We start from the raw sequence: 18,666 nt of genomic DNA on the forward strand, positions 1-18,666 counted from the left end.
GATTTTTTATTGTTATTATTCAACTGTAACATAACACAATTTACTGTTATTTATAAAACATAACTTGACCAAAACTAACATTGACTCTGGACACCAAGGGAAAGAGATGTTTAAAAAAAAAAAAAAAAAAAAAAAAATCACGAACAGTTTCTCGACAAATGAAGAACAATTTCTGAACTTCAGCCGTCGCATTTGTACGGCTTGAGTGACGTCACCAACGCGACCGGGTTCACGCACGGTGGTCTTATTATTGCCTGTATAACACACATCGAATGCATACCAATTAATATAGCTCTCCAGATTGATCCAGTGGTGAGATGTAACTGTAATTAAGTAGGCGATGAGTTCGCGTTTTGTTCGCTAACGAAAAAAAAGTGGTGCTGGTATTACCCGGTTGTTCTTCCGGCAGGCTTCGTGTTGGCCACCTAATGACAGCTGCGAGGACCCTTGGACTTCCATGCATGTCTGTTTTGAATGCACATGTTGCTGCGATGAGCGACACGGAGAATTGCATGGAGATAGTGGTGGGGTGTTACGAGCAGATACTGTTTGGATATAAAGTACAGCAACAAGGGGAGGTGTGTAGCAATTCCATTCTCGGTAGCATGCATCTCTGGGTGAAGTGATAAATGTCTGCATTTAATTAACGTATATACATCTAAACAGAATGAGTGGTGAATTACTAGAGATCCATATGTATAATTATTACCGTATTTTGTATTGTTTTATAAAGCCCCATCATATTCCGCAGCGTTGTACAATGACAGCTCTTGTTCTTACTAGACAGGTTTTTCCTGCAATGAATTTAAGAGGAATTCACATTCTAAGTATTTTTTTCTTTTCTGTTGAAAGCCGTGTTTACTTGCAAGGCTTTAATGCCTCCTGGAATGCGTGAAAATATCTTATAGATGACCTCCTCACCGTGCAGGATTTCAGCGCTGTTAATGGCATACAATACAAAGTAGCTGATGATCTGTGGAAATAATGAAATGTAACAATATTAAATATCTCCTTTCCCCCCCCCCACCTGTAGCAATGGTTGGCCACAGCCGATTTCACACATCACGCGCACACTGCTTCCCTGTCTGCGGTGGCTGTAAATAACAGGTTTGTGGCCACTGGAAGCAAAGATGAAACCATCCAAATTTATGACATGAAGAAGAAAGTTGAACACGGATCCTTGTTGCATCACAACGGTAATTTAGCAATCTGTGATTTTTAAAATGAACTACATTTTAACGTATTTAAATAAATAAATTAGGTGAGTAACTAAAACTTTTTGTATTCCGTTTGGATGACTCCGTTGGTAGGATTCAAATGATCTTGACACTGAAAAAGCTTGTGATTGTTGATTTTGCAGTTCATATGCCCTCTGCACTTTTCACTGTGTGTATTGTAAGGGTATTACTTACTTGTGGTTTGCTGCTGGAGGTGTCAGAATGAAACATTAATACAGCTAATTCAAGTGGCAAGCACAGTTTGAAAGCTGGCTTAGTGTCATAACACAATTATTTTATGTATGATACTTGTTCTTACATATACCTCTATTTCTCTTGTATCTTTAGGTACAATCACATGCTTGGAGTTCTATGGTAACACGCACCTACTGAGCGGGGCTGAGGATGGCTTGATTTGTGTTTGGAACACTAAGAAGTGGGAATGCCAGCATTCATTCAAAGCTCACAAGTGAGTTGTGCTCTGCATGCATAGCAGATCTGTAAACACGTGATCTTTCTTTTGGGTATAACGAAACTTGTAACGTTTCTACTGACCGTACTCTTGATTTTGGTGGCATATTTCAACTAGAATGAATAATACTGCTGTATAAATTGTGAGATATATGAAGCTTCTCTCTTGTGTTTGAGCTAAGAAGAGTTTCCCCAATGTTTTGATGCCTATTTGGGCTATGACTATCATCTGTAATACTGCTGCTGTTCCTGCATTTATATCATTTTGAGTGTTGTTGGTTTTTTTTATTAATTGGTTTTTTTCCCCTGAATTCTCTGTAGGGGACATGTGCTGTCTCTTTCTATTCACCCTTCAGGAAAGTTAGCATTATCCGTTGGAACAGATAAAACCTTACGGTGAGTACAATACAGCTTTGCTAGATGGAATCCTGTAATTTCTTTTCTACGTTGGTCTGTTTTTAACATGACTTTTATTTACCAAAAGCTACGATTTAGGAAGATTAAACAAAATAATGGTTTTAACCATCAAAATTACGTTGCTTAACTGCATAAATTATTTTGCAGGCTAAACAGGTCAGATCAGATGTATTCAATCTCCAGGCCTCAAGGGCTGCTGACAGCCCAGGAGTTTGATACCATTTAGTGTTGAATCTTATTCACATTTATTCACTCAGGGTGGGTTTCCTGGGATGTTGAGCATTTCACCTCCCTCGCATCACCCTGCATTACGAGGGGCCAACACCAGCTAGTTTCTCCAACAAGAAGGGCTGAGCTGGCCCTGTATAAAGCATACTTGCTTTAGATAGTATACACTGTTGTGTTAAGCCAGGTGTACAGGATTCCTTAGATTCCTTTAGATTAAATGAACCTTATATCTGCACAACTATGTTCATCATTATTCTTCATGTTTTTCTAAATAGGTTTGGAGGCTGTGTGTGAGAACCGGGTTTCGTGGCATGTGAAGCCGAACCTGCCAAACTAGCAATTTTACTGTCCTAAACTATTCTCTCATTCTTCTTTGTAACGCACCCGGAAATGATTTTATTTTGTCTGTAACATTGTTATTTTTATTCCATACAGAACATGGAATCTAGTTGAAGGCCGTTCTGCTTTTATTAAGAACATCAAACAAAGTGAGTGAAGTTAACTGTATCCCAGTTATTATGTGACTTTTCTTGATCTTTGCATAAATATTCATGTGCACTGCATGGGTATTCTGACATGCCTGTATAAAGGTATTCTTTTATCAGCAACCACTGCCCACCAAGTATTTTGTTACTGTTTTCTGTGCCTTTATCGCTTATTGCGATTATTACATATATAAACTTTAAACAGTGCTCTCTGTGTTCTTTTCTGTTTGCAGATGCACACATAGTTCAGTGGTCTCCCAGTGGAGAGAAATACGCAGTAGTAATGCATGATAAACTGGACATGTACAAACTGGAAACTGCATCAGTCATTGGCACCATTAGTAATCCCAAAAGAATCTCATCAATAGGTTTCATTACGGTAAGACAGTTTACAGCTGTGGAAACATCTCCTTTTATTATAGCGTTTAAAGACATTTCACTGTATAATACCAATATATATGCCTTTGAGTTCGAGTCTAGGACTGAGTTGCTGTCACTATTTACTCTGAATCTGGGTTCTTTTCCTCATGTCCATCTGTGAGTGACAGTGCAATAATTACATTCTTTAAGGATCTTCATCATCAATAGATTGAAGATCCTTTTTGTTTGAATTTTGTTTTTTTCACTCGCTCACATGTACTCACACTCTCTCCCAATGTCTCCCTAGCTTCTCCGTGGACCGATTCCGTGTCCCTGTCTCCTTTCTCGGAGCTTTGCTTCTTCTCTTTCCTAATCTTATGCTGCCTTTTTTATTTATTTATTTTTTACATCCACTTCTTTCTTAGTCTGCTTCTCCATGAACCAGGCCTCCCGGAGCACTTCTGCAAAAGGGTGAAACCTTTGGGCACACCCGCTCCCCTGATTGGAGGAATCGGGAAGAGGCTGTCCCCGTGGCTTCTCCCTTTAATAATGCAGACAGATTTGTGGAGAATGAGAGGTGCAAGAGCGTTTCTTTCTCCACGATTCTGTATTTGTTCTGGCCTCTCGTGGTACTTCTGCAAAAGGGCGGAATCATATGGACAGCTTCTCTCCTGTTCCTCCCTTTTGCGGAAGTGCTCCAGGAGGCCTGTTTGACAGATAAGTGGACAAAGAAAGAAGATACAGAGAGAGAAGCTGGTAAAGAAAAGAAGAAGCAAAGCTACGGGAAAGGAGGCAGGGACACATTGTGAGAGAGTGAATAAGAGTGTGAGAGAGGAATTTGTTGTCTGAAAACAAATGAAATCAAAAATAGTTTTTTGTTAGCTAAATTTATAACTATCAATATTCTGATCGCATTGCAATATAATATGTATACTATTGGGCAACTGCCACATTCCTATATACAACATGTTTATCGGGACGCAGGTAGAGTCTAGGAAGAGATATACCTTCTTACTAAGTGATCATGGCAAATAGAGGGGGAATTAAATGATTATATGATGTCATATATAATATCAGAGCTCGTAAAGCACCAATTCACTGCTACTGTTATCTTCAAGATTACTGGTCCTGTGTAATGCCTTGAGCTACTTAGTAAACATCTCAATGGAACTATGAGTATATGCTAGATTTAATATTTTAACAGATACAGTTTTGATTCCAGTAAATAGCATGTTGATGCATATTTAAGTTCATCGTAAACTATTTAATATGAGGTTTCAGATTTACTTCTTTTGGTTTTTTTAAAGCGTAATGCATCCCTGGCTCAATGCCATGTAATCATTTGTGCATTAAAGTCTCATTTTGTGAATTAACAGGAAACACTTTTAGCTGTGGCAGGAGATGAAGAGGTGATCAGATTGTATGACACAGACTCGCAAAAATGTCTGTGTGAGTTTAAAGCTCACGAAAATAGGTAAGAACCAGTCGCCCATTTTATTCCGTGTCTGATTTACCTTTGGGTAAAGTACACATTTTTTGCACCGTTGAAATACATGACCTCAACAAAAATTTCAATGGAGTTTAGTTTTATTCATATTTTGTCTGCCTGCTCGACTTTGTTGTTGCGGAATTGTGCCAGGGTGTTTTTATTTAAGATGCCTTTGAACACGGTGACGGTGTTATTAGAAACACTCGTTGTGTGTCAGGAAATCTGCCGGGAGTGTTCGCTGCTGTCTGTGTAGCACTTCCTGAGGTGTGTTATTACCGGCTTTGGAATTGTTTTACATGTACGCAGCAATAAGAAACAGGATGTTAATACCACAGGAGGCTGCCTGTCTCGTCATTTTACTAGCAAAGAGAGACAATGCAAGTTTTAGATGCATTCCAACAGTATCTGCTCTTTGGATAACATTTCTAATCACCACTAATGTGCGTCAAACTAAAAAGTACAGTTTGTAAGGAGACGGTATTCTTATGTAAAAGGTACTTATATTTGTGATTACGATCTAGAAGGCTGTATCTATATAATTTAAATATGCACACGTGCCTTAATCCGACTCTGATCTAGATTGTAAAACTTCTTCTGCTTTTGTAGAAGTTTGTTATTGTGTGTGATTTTAAATAATTTTACTGCGTTATATAAATAAATGTAATATCTAATGTTTGTGCATTGTGTAGTGTATATGCCTCTTATATTCCATGCTATAAACCATATAACGCGTTTGATAATCTGGCTTCCAGGAAAGCGTTGTTTCGGATTGCTATTCATGCCAGATTGCACATTTCTGAAATATTAGGAACTGTCTAAAAGTTGAGCACAAACTCGTCATAGAAAAGCAACAAGACACTTCGTATGCAGATAACCAGGTTGGTTCTTTTTGTACCAGGGTGAAGAATCTGTATATGTTTCAGTTTGAAGGCTCTCCAGTGCTTGTGTCTTCATCTAGCGATGGTTATGTTAAGATGTGGAAAATGGATACCGATGAGGTGAGTCGAGCTAATGATGTCACAGATGACAATGGTGAGATTTTGTATAATTTTCAGTTTCAAATGTTAAATCTACCTGTCACAGGCCCCTTCAGTTGACAGAAGCACTGTAATAATATGATGGTAATATGGTTTTGTATTTTTATTTAATTCATTGGAATTTGATACAAAAGGCAGTTCAAACTATTTCAGGTATTTCTGGAATGTATCAAAAATGATAAATGAAATTTCCTATAGATTGTATGGTACTATATGGTGCTTCTGAAAGTATGTTGGCTCGCTTGTGCATGCACCGATCCAAAAACATCATATTGACCTTTAGGTAATTGTTCTACAGGGGTCAGCTTAATACAATTAGGATGATTGAGCTAATCAAGACGCCTCCAAGCTTTAATAAATATTGTCCAGGCTCATATAGATCCTATTCCAGTAGCGTGCAAGCTTCACATTCTTGAAATATGCACCCTGCAAAGAATACAAGTCATCGCCGGATTGACTACTGTCCAAGCATGGGTTGGACAGTAGTCAATCTGGCTTCACTTTGAGCCGCGTGAGCCATAAAGACAGCCGATTCACTTAAAATGTGCAGAAGTCAGACCCTGTAGGCCAGCATAAGGCCCAGCAACTGTGTTTGGCAATCTTGTACAATATGCTTGAGCCAAAGATGTTGGGGTTGGCCTGTTTGGCGGAGATTTGTAGTTAGTGGGAGAATATATGTCAGGTGGGATATTACCTACCAGAAAACCATTTTTAACCACCTTTTTTTTTTTTTTTTTGTTTTGTTACTGTGCCCCAGGAACTATAACAGGCAGCCTGGGTAGGGCGAAGTCATATTAGCTCAGTCAGTCTCGCTTGCCTCCAGCACTGCAACTTGTAATTTAGATTCTACAGTTCCTTTGAATTATACGGATTTATCCTACTTAATGCTGGATATTGTGTGTGTGTGTGTAAAAAATGGTGTACTATGTGCCTAAAAGCTTTTTGCTTTATTTATAGGTGCAGACTCCCCCACCAATGCTTTGTGAAGTAAGCACATCAGCAAGGCTTACATGTGTTTCAGTGTGGCTGCCCAGGGCAGATAAAAAGGAAAGTCCCAGCAAAGATACCACTTCTCCTGCCGGTAAGAAACACATTATAAACAAAAACTGAGAGTTGTTTCTAAGACATGTTTCTCCGGTTTGGCACATCTGATCCTTAAATTATATAGCCCCATCAACCCATTCTGGAGTTATTGATCATAGATGTTGAATATCCCATATATAGCCAAAGATTAATGGATTTGCATCCATCATATGCATGAGGCCTCATTTAAAGCATTCATTTTAGGGCCCTGTTGCCATGTCTGATTGTTTGATATCTGCTCTTGTCAAAGATTCTGAAAGTCCCAAGAAGAAAACAAAGATCCAAAGAGAGAGAACAGAGGAGACGGATGAACCGGAAACACAAGTTGTACAAAAAAAGAGAAAGGTCGGAAATAAGCAAAAGAAGAAGAAAGAGCAGCAAAGCAAGGACTGATCTTCCATTTCACTCTACCAATTACAACGAAATCAGTTTAACACAAGAGTTTGAGGCAGAACCGTTCACAATTGTTTTCTGACTAGAATATAATTGTAGAAAATGTGTTGAGGGATTACTGATAAAGATCTTGTGTACAACACCACACCATGTGTGCAGTGCTCAAATATACATAGTGTCTGTCCTGAGCCTCTTTGTTACTAAAACACATGGATCTTTGTCAATCATTCTTCTTTGGCCCAAAGCTCCACTGGGCTTTTCCTGAGTTAAAACATATTCTGGTTTGGCATCTGGTAGACAGATTATCCACACTTTATAAATGTTATATATTTTTGTAACGTCAACTAGAGCAAACTGTGTATTTAAGTTATGGAAATAAAACATCAGCTTCCAGGAGAGTGGTCATTTCTGATGGTCTTACTGCTCAGATATTTAACACATTTAGGATAACTGCTAAAAACACATTTCATCTACACATTAGCGCTATCTGCATGTTGAACCTCAGTCTTTAACATTTAACTTTACCTTCTCTCAGTACTGTAACTCTAGACCCATGAGGGTTAGAACCAGGCCGGATTTTCAGGATATCCTAGAATGAACACTAGCAGTTTAACCAAAATCTTTTAACTGATAAAACTGAACACAAACACTAAAACCTAATCTTTATTAAACATATTAAAATACCGGTGATTAAATAGTAAAGAACGCCCTCGCTAAACCCTGAAATGAAAAGTTACCTGGGACTAGTTAGTTCGCTCAGACTCACCTAGCGATATAATATCACTAAGCTAATCAGCTGCTGAAATGAGTAGCGTAATAAGTCTTAATGCTAGGTGTGTGTCTCTGCCAGGGAGACAGTATTTTAATATGTTTAATAAAGATTAAGTTTTTGTATTTAGTACATATTTGAGATTTAATTTCCGGGTTTATTTCCCTATCATTAGAACGGGGAAGGTGGCTCTTGTTTAGCTGTTCAAAGCAAGAATTTACCTAAATGCCGTTCTGCTTGAGGCCTGCAGTTATATTCATAACAGGTGCGTGGCTGAGCCGTGTTTACCCAAGTTACAATATCTCAACTTAAAAGTAATTTGAATCGGTTATCTATGCCACGCAATGTTCAAAATGTAAAACAATGACACATTCAGGGAAGGTTAAATTCTAGCTGGCGAACTAGAACATGTCGAGATGTGTCACTGGCCTGATGAAGCTTCCCGAGATCCGGAGGGCTGCGCTTCTACTGCATTTATAGTAATGTCAGGTTAAATATATGTGATTGAATGCTGCATAATTCAGTTATTTTTTATTAGAAATCACAGCATGTGAAATATCAGGGGGGTTCTCTGATTATTTGTCAAATACTTTTGGTTTACTTGGCATGGTTTACTGTAATAACAGATGGCAGTGGCCCATTTTAACTGGCTCTTAGTCAGTTTTAGGGGTGTGAAATGTTGAGTTAGGCAGGAAGAATGACGAGCTTTCAGTTAAGTTTCAGATTTGCATATTTTTATGTTATCATCAAGGCAAATTAGGGAAGGTAGAGCGATGTTTCTGAGTAATTGGCTATCATAGTAACATGGAAATGTGGATTTTTTTCACGTCATAATTATGAGCATTTTTTCTTCTTTCCAGCTTGCAACAAATAACTTTAAATACATCTACATATATGTAGCCTGGAGTGTTTTAAATAACGTCAAATGTAAATTTGTAGATCAAAATATTAATTTTAATTTCATGTTGGCAGCTCAAAACCTCATATGACCCAGTGAAAACAAATACAACAGAACAACATTTATTCCCCTCCACACGCATGGTTTTTAAAGTCTTTTTTTTAGGGGTTCCTTCCCAACATGGCAAACAGACGGAGGCAGAATCTACATGCCACCATGTAAACTCAGTGCCACCTAGTGTTGAATAACTACAGTGGAGAGCAATTACTTGCCAGTAGCTTTTCTATCTCATGCAATGCATAATAAGCCTTTATGAGTTTTAATGCTGATTACGGTAATAAATTTAAGGCCAACACAGACTTCATACAGCTGGAGCAACATATATATATGTATATGTATGTATCACAAAAATAGGCAGAGTCACTTAGGTGCAAGCAAATGTAAAATATTTAACACACACAAAAATGTGGATGATAAATATAAAAAGTAGATAAGAATAATACAAAATAAGTCTTACAAAACCTTTGAGAAGAATTTAGTTCATGACATCTGTCCTATGCATTCCTGAGGATGGATGGAGGGAGGGAGAGTTTAAGACGTGAAGAGTCCATAGATGGCAAGTGCATCTCCCCTAACCTCTCCTCCCATGCCATACGAATGCCTTGCTTATATGTGGTTTGGATGACTATTTCAATCTATTGGTCTTCACCTGATTGGGTGTTCAAACATGCCTAATAATGTAACTGTAAGCATATTGTAATGCCCTTTTACAGTCACAATTGTACCATGCATTAACAAGTTACAATCCTATCTATAGAATGTCTGTTCAGCAAGTCCTTCATTCCAAACTTAAGGTCAGGGAAACCCTTTTCCCTATCGTTCAAGGCTATTAATATATCCCAATGATCATTTATTTATGACCAACGATTACATATTTTTGACTATTGCCTACACCAATGATTACATAAGGTCCTTTTATATTATTACTATATTTGCCTCAAATCCATTCTGGCCATTATTCTGCCACCCATTCCGCGTTTAGCTGTTTCGAGCCACCAATCATATAATGATCTCCTCTTCATTCACTTACAGTTTCTGTCTTCCTTCTATCTAGATGTTCTTGTGTTCTCACGGTCACCCTGTCTGCGGTCTTATCTGAGCTACTCTAGCTAGGACTGATGATAAAAGCTCTGAAGAGCATACACCGCCCTTGCCGCGTGTACAAGATAAGAGTAACGCTTAACAGAAGGACCAAAAGGAATTGAATATCCGATTTTTATTGTCGATTGAGTTATATTATTTATAGAGTGCCAGGAGATTCAGAAGCACTGTTGCAATAGAAGAACATAGAAAATTACCAATAACATTAACACTGACAATATAATATAATGAACAAATGGAGACAAGGGCCTTCACAATCTATTAGGTGGCCCTACTCATATTTACAAAGAGCTAAATAACACTGTTTATGAGCAGGAACCATTTTATCTAGAAAGCCAATAGAGAGGAAGAAGTTCCAGTAATCTCCACAACTTTTAATTATCAATGATATGATTTATATTCAATTATATTTCATACATTTTATTTATATAGCGCCAACAATTTAGATAGTGCTTCTTACAATACATACATTCAAAGGGGATGACAGAACCTAGGACTCCAGGGCCCTTCTGTCTCCTCTGCCGCCTGCCTCAGCGCTGCCCCGACTGCAGTGTTGGGAGCGCAAGGCTTCTGTCTCGGGAGCCGACGCTTCATGCTGAGAGCTGGCATATGACGTCATAAGCCGGCGCTCAGCAGTGAAGCCATGCACACCGCGGCAGAGCAGTGAGACAGAGGCCTCGCGCCCCCACCACATGACTGCGCGGTAAGTGACCTACAAAGGGGGGTAGGGTTGATAGTGAGAAGGGGGGTAAAGAGGGAGGGTAGCCTGAGAAGGGGGTAGATGGGGTGGGTGCTGGGGGGCCCTTAACAGATTCTCGCACCGGGGCCCTGAGGCTTCTAGTTACGCCCCTGCAGTCCTATACATTTTGCGTATACTTAAACATGAATCTCATCATTTAAGCATTTGGGCGGCTTTTGCGCGGGATATTAAATATAAAAAAACAAATCATTAAAAAAGAAACATACTTTAACTAATGTATATTATGTGCCGTGTTATTATTGGTTTCAAAAATTTCAGATACGAATATAACGGACTTTGCGTAAAACGCTACAATTCGCACTGAACCGCAGCTATTCGGCGGGCGTCAGCCCCAGCGCTTATCTAACAGGCCCAGGGCTTGCTTTCGATCTGGTCGTGTGTGGGCGTGGTCAGAGATACACACACGCTGCTGCAGATCACGTGATTAGACGCCGCCTCTCCCTGTCTGCTGCGAGGAGGTTTGGTGGTCACGTCTGAGGTCACGCAGCCCGGTTTGTTTGCAGCCGTGTTACAGGTGAGTATGACGACCTGAGACACGATTACCGATCTACCCGTTCCGGTTACTCGGCCTCTGGTTGAGTCCTTCAATGAAGCTGCAGGAAGTTGACATTGCATTTACTTCCTTTATTGCGCGTCATGCAGATTCCGTACATGTTTAGAGTGGAATGGGGGAAAGTGTGTTTATGCAATAAGTGGTGGAGATGTGTGATTGGTGGGTTTATGTGTGGACTAATTAATTATTACTCTATTGAGTGATCATTCACACCTTCAGTTGGTTATGTCTTTTTTTTTATAGTACAGATAATTGAAATAAAAGATAATATGAGTGATATTAGAGCTCCCATGTGTAGCCTCTAATAGCTGACAGCACCCCTGCGTCACATTTACCACCCTTTCAGTGTCACTGTGTTTTGGCATTCCCTGGCACATGCTATTATGGTGCATTGTAACAAAACCCACCACAGTGGCCTCGCTTTTTGTGAGAAATAATGTGGGATTTTTTATTTATTTATATGCCACTGCTACCGTTCAAAAGTTTAGGGTCACTTAGCTGTTTTAATGGGAAAACAAGAACATTTCTAGCTGTAACATAAGTGCAAAAGAGTTTTCTAATGATATATTAGCCTTTTACACTTAAACTTGGATCAGCAAACACAACGTGCCATAGGAACAGAGGAGTGATGGGAGTGATAAAGGGCTTCTGTACGCCTATGAAGAGATTCCATTAAAAATCAGCCGTTTCCAGCTACGTCAGTCATTTGCAACTTTAACAACATCTGCGCTGTATTTCTGATGCAGTTAATGCTTTTTTAATGCGCAAGTTTTGCCCTTCTTTTAAAAACAAGATAATTGCTAAGTGACCCCAAACTTTTGGTGTGTGTTCCAATTTGGTTTTGAAGCGTGTTATAAGCAGTTACGAATGCTCATGCTTTATCTACAAGCCATGCCAGCCTCTCCAATTCTTTGGGTTCTTCAGCAGCCTCCAGTAAAATAAGAGCAATGTTACTTATTTAAGAGATAAGTATTTAGGAGATTGTTTCAAACCAGATTGTGGGTAAGACCGGGACCTGACTCCACACATTACATTGCATATTCCATAAAATACATACTTTTTAGGAAACCTGTGAATTGAATGTGTGTTATACTTAGTCTGGTAATTTATTTGTATTTTTTAGTAAAGTATAAACTTTTTTTTTTTTTCCCCTTGTTCTTTTTAGAATGGGTGTCGATTGGTTTGGTTATGGATATGCTGCGCTGGTAGCTTCTGGAGGAATTATTGGTTACGTTAAAGCAGGTATGTATATAAAAATATTGGTATAAATGTGATGTAAATATTATTTTAAGATAGAGAATGCTGGTGGCCAAATTGGCAAAATCCACCATCCCCACCAAAATAATCTTTTATGAGTTTAGTGCTCTGGGACTTAATTTTTTTTTCTTTTTTTTATGATGGTGTTCAGTACTTCAATTAAAAATTAACACATACAAATAAATAAGGTGACCATTTAAAACCCCAACCCTGAGGCGTTCATTTAAAAAAATGCTTACTGCCAGCAGAGAGGCTGAGGCAAAAAGCGGAGTTGTGAAAATACAGAAGCCTGGTTGCAGTGCTTCAGTGTGGAATGAATGAATGAATGAATGAAAGGTCATCAGTGCCTAAGTAAGGGCCACAATTGAGCACCAGACCCTGAATCCTCAGAAGCCATACTCCCCAAAGAGATATGTGATCCCTTTCTTCTCTCCCCAGCCAAAAGCCCTGTAGGAGAGCCAGATCTTCTGATGAAAAGGACCACTGGCATATTGAAGGGATTACAGGAGCCCAAAAAGGGTACCCTCCCTGATCAAAGCCTAATCTTTAGGGGATCTGGCTTCACTGTGATCATTTTCAGTGTACAAAATAGCATTGCAATAAAATAAAGTTCAATGAATAAAAGTATGGTATAGTGCTCGGCCCAACAGCTAATGTACTCTACAGACTTGTATTAGGTTACGTTTTTATTTATAGAGCACCAGCAGATTCTGTAGCACTATAACAATAAGGCAGAGTGGAAAATAAAATTACAGTTGACTTTATGCAAAAAGTTAATCATGCCATTAACATGTTAAGACTTACTGGTGCAAAAAGAGAGCCCTGCTCTTGTGAGCTTGCCGGCTATTAGGAGGTTGAGGGTGAGATAACACATCTGCAAGGAAAATGTTTTTTGAAAAAGGGTCGCGTGGAGATCTCAAAGGTGAGACCAGTTTCTTTTCAGGATGCAGATTGTGGGTATTAGGGGGATAGACTGTACGGTTCTCTGAATAGGTGGGGTTTTTTTTTTGGTTTTTTTTTAGTGGATGTTTAACGCTAGAATAAGTAGTGGAACGAGGTAGGGAATTCCATAGAACATGTAAAGCAGAGGTAAGATCCGGAGTATGCCAGAGGGTAGAAGTGCTAACGATTAAAGAGGGTTGTTTGGAGAGCAAAGATCCAGGGGTGCAGTTTTGTTAGGGCTCTCCAAGAAAGAGGAGTTGAAATTTTATTCTGGAGTGTATTCGGAGTCAGAGGAGGGACCGGCACATTACATTAATTTACAGAGCGCCAGCAGATAATGTAGCGCCTTTGCGGTAGTGAAAAAGGAATAACCTTAAAATGAACAATATACATTCTGACATTAACATGCGTTAACGCATACTGGTGGAGGAGAAGGTGTGGTGTTGTGAGTAGAGTGGTGGGTCAGCAAATGAAGAGCTAGGATAAGAAAGTGACGGCTCTACAGAATGGATTGGAGCAGGAAAGGGGTAGAATTCTACACACTTAGGCTAGGTTTCCACTTGGGTTTTTGTCTTGATGAAAAACGCCAGGAAAACTGCCAAGAAAACTGCCACTGCATTTACCTGCGTTTTGGCGTTTTTTCTGCAGTTTTTTTCTGGCGTTTTAGCCTTTCTGTGGAAATTGCTTTTTTTGACCTTAGGCAGTTTTTCCAGCCTTTACAAGTTAGAAGTTTCACCCAGCTAAAAGGGATTAGGATAAATGGCAAGTATCTGCCCTCTCCTGATGTCATTTACTTGGTAGACCCTTTTGTCTCTTTTCTGTGGTTTGTAAGGCATGCTTTATTCCGAATGTCTGCTCCTCTGGGAAGATTGGCCCCAAATGATGGTGCAAATTGTTTGCTGTTGCTTTTGGCACGCAGGATCCAGTTGATGCGTCGGGTATGTTTGTTTGCAATGGCATGTTTGTTCCAAATGGTGTAAAATTCAATGAACCAGTCCAGGACTTTGTTTTGTGTGAAACTGTTTGCTTTCAGCCTATTTCTCGTAGGACACACAGATACTGGGTCCATCCTCTGCATTGTAACTGTGGAAAAAACGCCATAAAAAACGTCAAGGCAATAAACCCACATGGCTTTTTCATGGCGTTTTTTCTCTCCCATAGACTTCTATTGGAGAAAAACTTCAAGATTTCTTGCAAAAAACGCCAGAGTGTCAACATGCTGCGATTTTGAAAAACTGCCACAGAGCCCAAAAAAGCAGAAAAACGCCAAAGAGGACTGAAAAAACGCCAAACAGAAAAACGCCAAGTGGAAATGGCATTTTGCGATTTCCTATTGAAGAACAGCTAACATCTGGCTGCAGCCGTTTTTCACTAAAAAAACGCCAGGTGGCGCTATTGGCGTTTTTATAGGCGTTTTTAGCAAAAAAAAACCAAGTGGAAACCTAGCCTTATGCTGAAATTCTAAATAGCATTGAGGGTAGTGACTCAAGTCTACATGGCTCTAAACTACCTGAACAATTGTATACGAGTCCAGGGACTTTTTATAGTTGGGCAAACCATTGTGGGCTCGAGCTCAACTTCTGGCTATGCCCAACTCGTCATGATTGAAGGCTTGTAGACCAAAGTTGGCCTTGCTGAAGTCTCCCTCCAGGTACCCCCATATGTGGCTTCCCGACTTGTGTTGTGTGCAGCTTGGCAAGCTTGTCCCAGATTCTGTCTCTGGCCCAGCTTGGCAGCCCAATAGCCACCCATCCTACTGTTTTGTTTTTTTGCTTGGACATGTGTACTATGCACCCATTTCTGTTGGTGTTGCACTCAAGCTTTTACAATACATGATTTGATGGTTGAATGTCTATTTACTATTTTATTCCAGGCAGTGTTCCATCTCTGGCAGCCGGCCTTCTGTTTGGGAGTTTAGCTGGTCTGGGCGCCTATCAGATATCCAATGATCCAAAGAACGTATTAGTTTCACTAAGTGAGTATTTAGCTCTTAAATATTATACTTCCCCCTTACATTACTGTCTTATGACATACAATAAAATGCATTTGTATGTTCCGTGGGAATATTTTATGTCATTTTAATCCAATAAACCAAATGTGTTGTATGTTTTTGTTTAACTGGCACTGAAGTATTTGGCATAAAAAGGAGTTAACAAGACAATTGTGGTCTGTATCTAATTTACCCCATAATTAACTTATCTCGGAAGACCTCATTTCTCCAGAGATAGCCAGGGAAAACAAACCCAACCAGTGAAGTGTTTCTAAGGAAACAAATGCTAATCACATTTTTCTTGTACAGAATTATGTTTGTCCTTAAATTACACCAATAGGAAGAAATCGCTTCCGGACACATCTAGCACATCCATGTTGCTTAAACGTTTTGTCATCCTCTGAAATACGTTGCTAAAACGTTTACTTTCATTTCTTTTTTAGTGGCATCTGGCACCTTAGCCGGTGTTATGGGCTTCCGGTTCTACAATTCTGGAAAATTCATGCCTGCGGGATTAATTGCGGGAGCCAGGTACCGAAGAATGTTGTAATATGCGCTGCTTATCTTGTTTTTTTTTTTGTTTTTTTTTGTTAATTAGAATGTACAATAGCTAATTAGAACATATTGGTGATTAGTGCATTATATGCTGAGATGTTCTAGATCAAAGGCGAGAAGGACACTGCTCAGGAACGTTTACAGTCCAAGATTATTGCAGATCTAGGTTAAAGGGCGATATGCAATGAGATGGTTTAGCCATGTACTAAGCAGATACATACAGGTTTTGTGGTGCTGTTGAAATGGTCAGGGTATACACACAAAAAAACAACTAAGGAATCTGCACGCAATCTGTAAATACACATAAATATTCTATAAATGATGTTCAACCCCTTCAGTCTCCTATGGATGTACTGGTACGCCCTGCCCTTCTTGCACGGGAGGACAGCCTCGACTCCCCCGACAGCAGTAGCAAGCATCGCCGGCTTTCTGCTGCCCGATCTCATGTAACAGCTTCCAACCCCAAAACCCGGAAAACTGCTACATTTTAAAACGCCGATCAGAACCTGCAGGGATATATGATCGTTCTGAAGAGGCACAGGCACTGTGATCTCTATGCAAGTCTGTGACATTCATGAAGGAGTAGGAAAGAGAACCACTAAAGAAGGGTGAAACTAGCTGAGCCAGCCATCGGTGCTTAAAAGGCCTTCCATGTGGTGAACCCCTGGACGGGGCGGTCACAGATATTTACTCGCTTGGTTAATTACAGAGAAAATAAATCCATCAAAGCATCAGCAAAGGACTTTTCTATAAAATTAGTATATTTGTCTAAAGTTGCCCTGTGTTATAGAACTAATCTTGATTTTGTTGCATGAGCCGTTTAAATTGTGCAAATATCTTTTGATTTATGTATTTTGTTTTTGTCTCTGTCATGAACAGTCTGCTAATGGTCGGAAGACTTGGGCTGAAGATGTTGCAGAAGCCCCATAACCCGTGATGAGAACGAATCGCTGCTCTGTAATTGATGTATTTACGTATGTGGTACCTGGCTAACTTTCTAAGTAAAATCGCAAGTTTTTACAAAATAGTGCATTGTGCATAATGTCTTTTTTTTTTTTTTAGTGCTGTAGATCACGGTCAGGGATTTATGAATTAAACCTGAAGCAAATTGGCAAGCAAAGCATCCATACTGTGAAAAGCTAGGATACTCCTGTATACATTTTAACCCCTTCATGACAAAGCCTGTACACGTACGGGCTCACAATGCATTGTTTTTAATGGGTTTAAAGACAACCCATTGTCCTTAAGGGGTTAAAAATCTTTCTTTTCAGAATTGAAGGCTGCTGAGTTTGATGGGGCTGTAGCCTTTTCCTCCATTTTATGACACGTTTTAGGTTAAGCTCTTTAGAACATCTCTCCCTTTTCTTCTACTTACTGCTGTGTAAGAGCCACACATACACCTCCATAGTATGATGAGCAGTTCGGATGTCGCTTTTGCTGTTGAAGTGCACCCTGCAGGCCAGACGCAAGTGAAGTCAGACTCTACTGACATGGTATTGTGGATATCATTAAAGGAATGTTTTGCTCTCCCCTCCCACCTTGTGCTCATTTGGTGGAACTGCAGCGGCTGAAATGCACAATTCAGCTTTATGCACTCACGTCATTGATGTGCTTGAAGCGGTTTCTCAAGTTTGTGAGCTGGATCACCTGCAATCTTTTGCAGCACATTGGGGACTCTTGTGTCCCACTATACTATAGTATATAGTATATACTATAGTATACTATATAACGCCCCGCATTGCCCATAGGTATGCCAATTGATGACATCACCATCACATCAGTCTTAGTGTTATGCCTATAGATAGCTTCAATTTTGTGTTGGTTTGCATGAATGCATATCCGCTGTGTGTTTGACTGAGTCCCTTTAACTCCCAATGAGTGTGATGCACCATCCAACATACCTGTGCTAACTATGGATACCAAAAGTACTCTGTGCTACAGTGACCAAAGGGAAAGTAGGAATTTGAGGACAAACATCTAAATACTTTTGAGCAAAAAGTTTTTAATTTTTGCTTATTTTAGCAATTTATATATCTTTTGCCATATTACTTGCTTTAGTCTTGATTCACCTTACCTTTAAACAGTAGATATTAACGACACATTGGAAACATGTTTATATGTTTGGTAGGAAAGTATTTATTAAAAAGACGTGCTGTCATATAGAAATATTAGCATATTATTTTACACTTTTATGATGTTTTAGTTGTATGGTTTCTTTTAATAAGTTGTATTTTACAATACATAAAATACATTTTAGGTACAAGCCTAGTCAGTGACGGTAAACCTCATATTAAACAATTTATGCATTTTACTAATAAATATTATATTTCTATAGTTCAAATAGTTTACATGTTTAAAACCACAGCAACAGGACCCCCACTGCAGTTCATAATGTCGTCAGCTGTCAAGGTACTGTTATACACAGCAGTTGTCTTAACAATAGCAAATGCTAGCCTTTATGCTATGAAACATGTTTTCCAATAGCGATAGCATACATTCTATAAATGCTACTATGTTTGTTAGATCTGTAAACACAATGTCTCTAAAATATTGCATCTGTAAACCTCAGCACAGTGACAGGAGCGGTAGGTAAATGTTGAG

General features: G+C 39.3%; 2 protein-coding genes across 2 annotated transcripts; both read left to right on the plus strand.

Annotated features, from left to right (window-relative positions):
* The first annotated feature begins 426 nt into the window (after positions 1-426).
* Positions 427-7,578, plus strand: PAK1IP1 (PAK1 interacting protein 1). The gene is made up of 10 exons (XM_053466398.1): positions 427-578; positions 1,034-1,196; positions 1,566-1,686; positions 2,010-2,084; positions 2,769-2,821; positions 3,052-3,197; positions 4,555-4,652; positions 5,566-5,665; positions 6,662-6,785; positions 7,038-7,578. The coding sequence occupies exons 1-10, from the start codon at positions 429-431 to the stop codon at positions 7,178-7,180; spliced, it is 1,173 nt and encodes a 390-aa protein (XP_053322373.1). The 5' UTR covers positions 427-428; the 3' UTR covers positions 7,181-7,578.
* Positions 7,579-11,167: 3,589 nt separating this feature from the next.
* Positions 11,168-17,092, plus strand: TMEM14C (transmembrane protein 14C). Its single transcript, XM_053466399.1, has 5 exons — positions 11,168-11,282; positions 12,487-12,563; positions 15,394-15,495; positions 15,954-16,041; positions 16,945-17,092. Exons 2-5 carry the CDS (start codon positions 12,488-12,490, stop codon positions 17,000-17,002), a joined length of 324 nt encoding a protein of 107 aa, XP_053322374.1. The 5' UTR covers positions 11,168-11,282; position 12,487; the 3' UTR covers positions 17,003-17,092.
* Positions 17,093-18,666: the final 1,574 nt, after the last annotated feature.

This window comes from Spea bombifrons, chromosome 5, assembly GCF_027358695.1.
Source record: "Spea bombifrons isolate aSpeBom1 chromosome 5, aSpeBom1.2.pri, whole genome shotgun sequence".
In the NCBI taxonomy this organism is placed as follows: Eukaryota; Metazoa; Chordata; class Amphibia; order Anura; family Pelobatidae; genus Spea; species Spea bombifrons.

Bases quoted from the DNA above. Each gene is read 5' to 3' on its own strand.
- PAK1IP1 (XM_053466398.1), top strand. From the start codon at position 429: ATGACAGCTGCGAGGACCCTTGGACTTCCATGCATGTCTGTTTTGAAT. The intron at 1,197-1,565 runs GTAATTTAGCAA...TTGTATCTTTAG, and splicing joins ATCCTTGTTGCATCACAACG to GTACAATCACATGCTTGGAG. The intron at 2,822-3,051 runs GTGAGTGAAGTT...TTCTGTTTGCAG, and splicing joins TATTAAGAACATCAAACAAA to ATGCACACATAGTTCAGTGG.
- TMEM14C (XM_053466399.1), top strand. From the start codon at position 12,488: ATGGGTGTCGATTGGTTTGGTTATGGATATGCTGCGCTGGTAGCTTCT. The intron at 15,496-15,953 runs GTGAGTATTTAG...TTTCTTTTTTAG, and splicing joins GAACGTATTAGTTTCACTAA to TGGCATCTGGCACCTTAGCC. The intron at 16,042-16,944 runs GTACCGAAGAAT...TGTCATGAACAG, and splicing joins GGATTAATTGCGGGAGCCAG to TCTGCTAATGGTCGGAAGAC.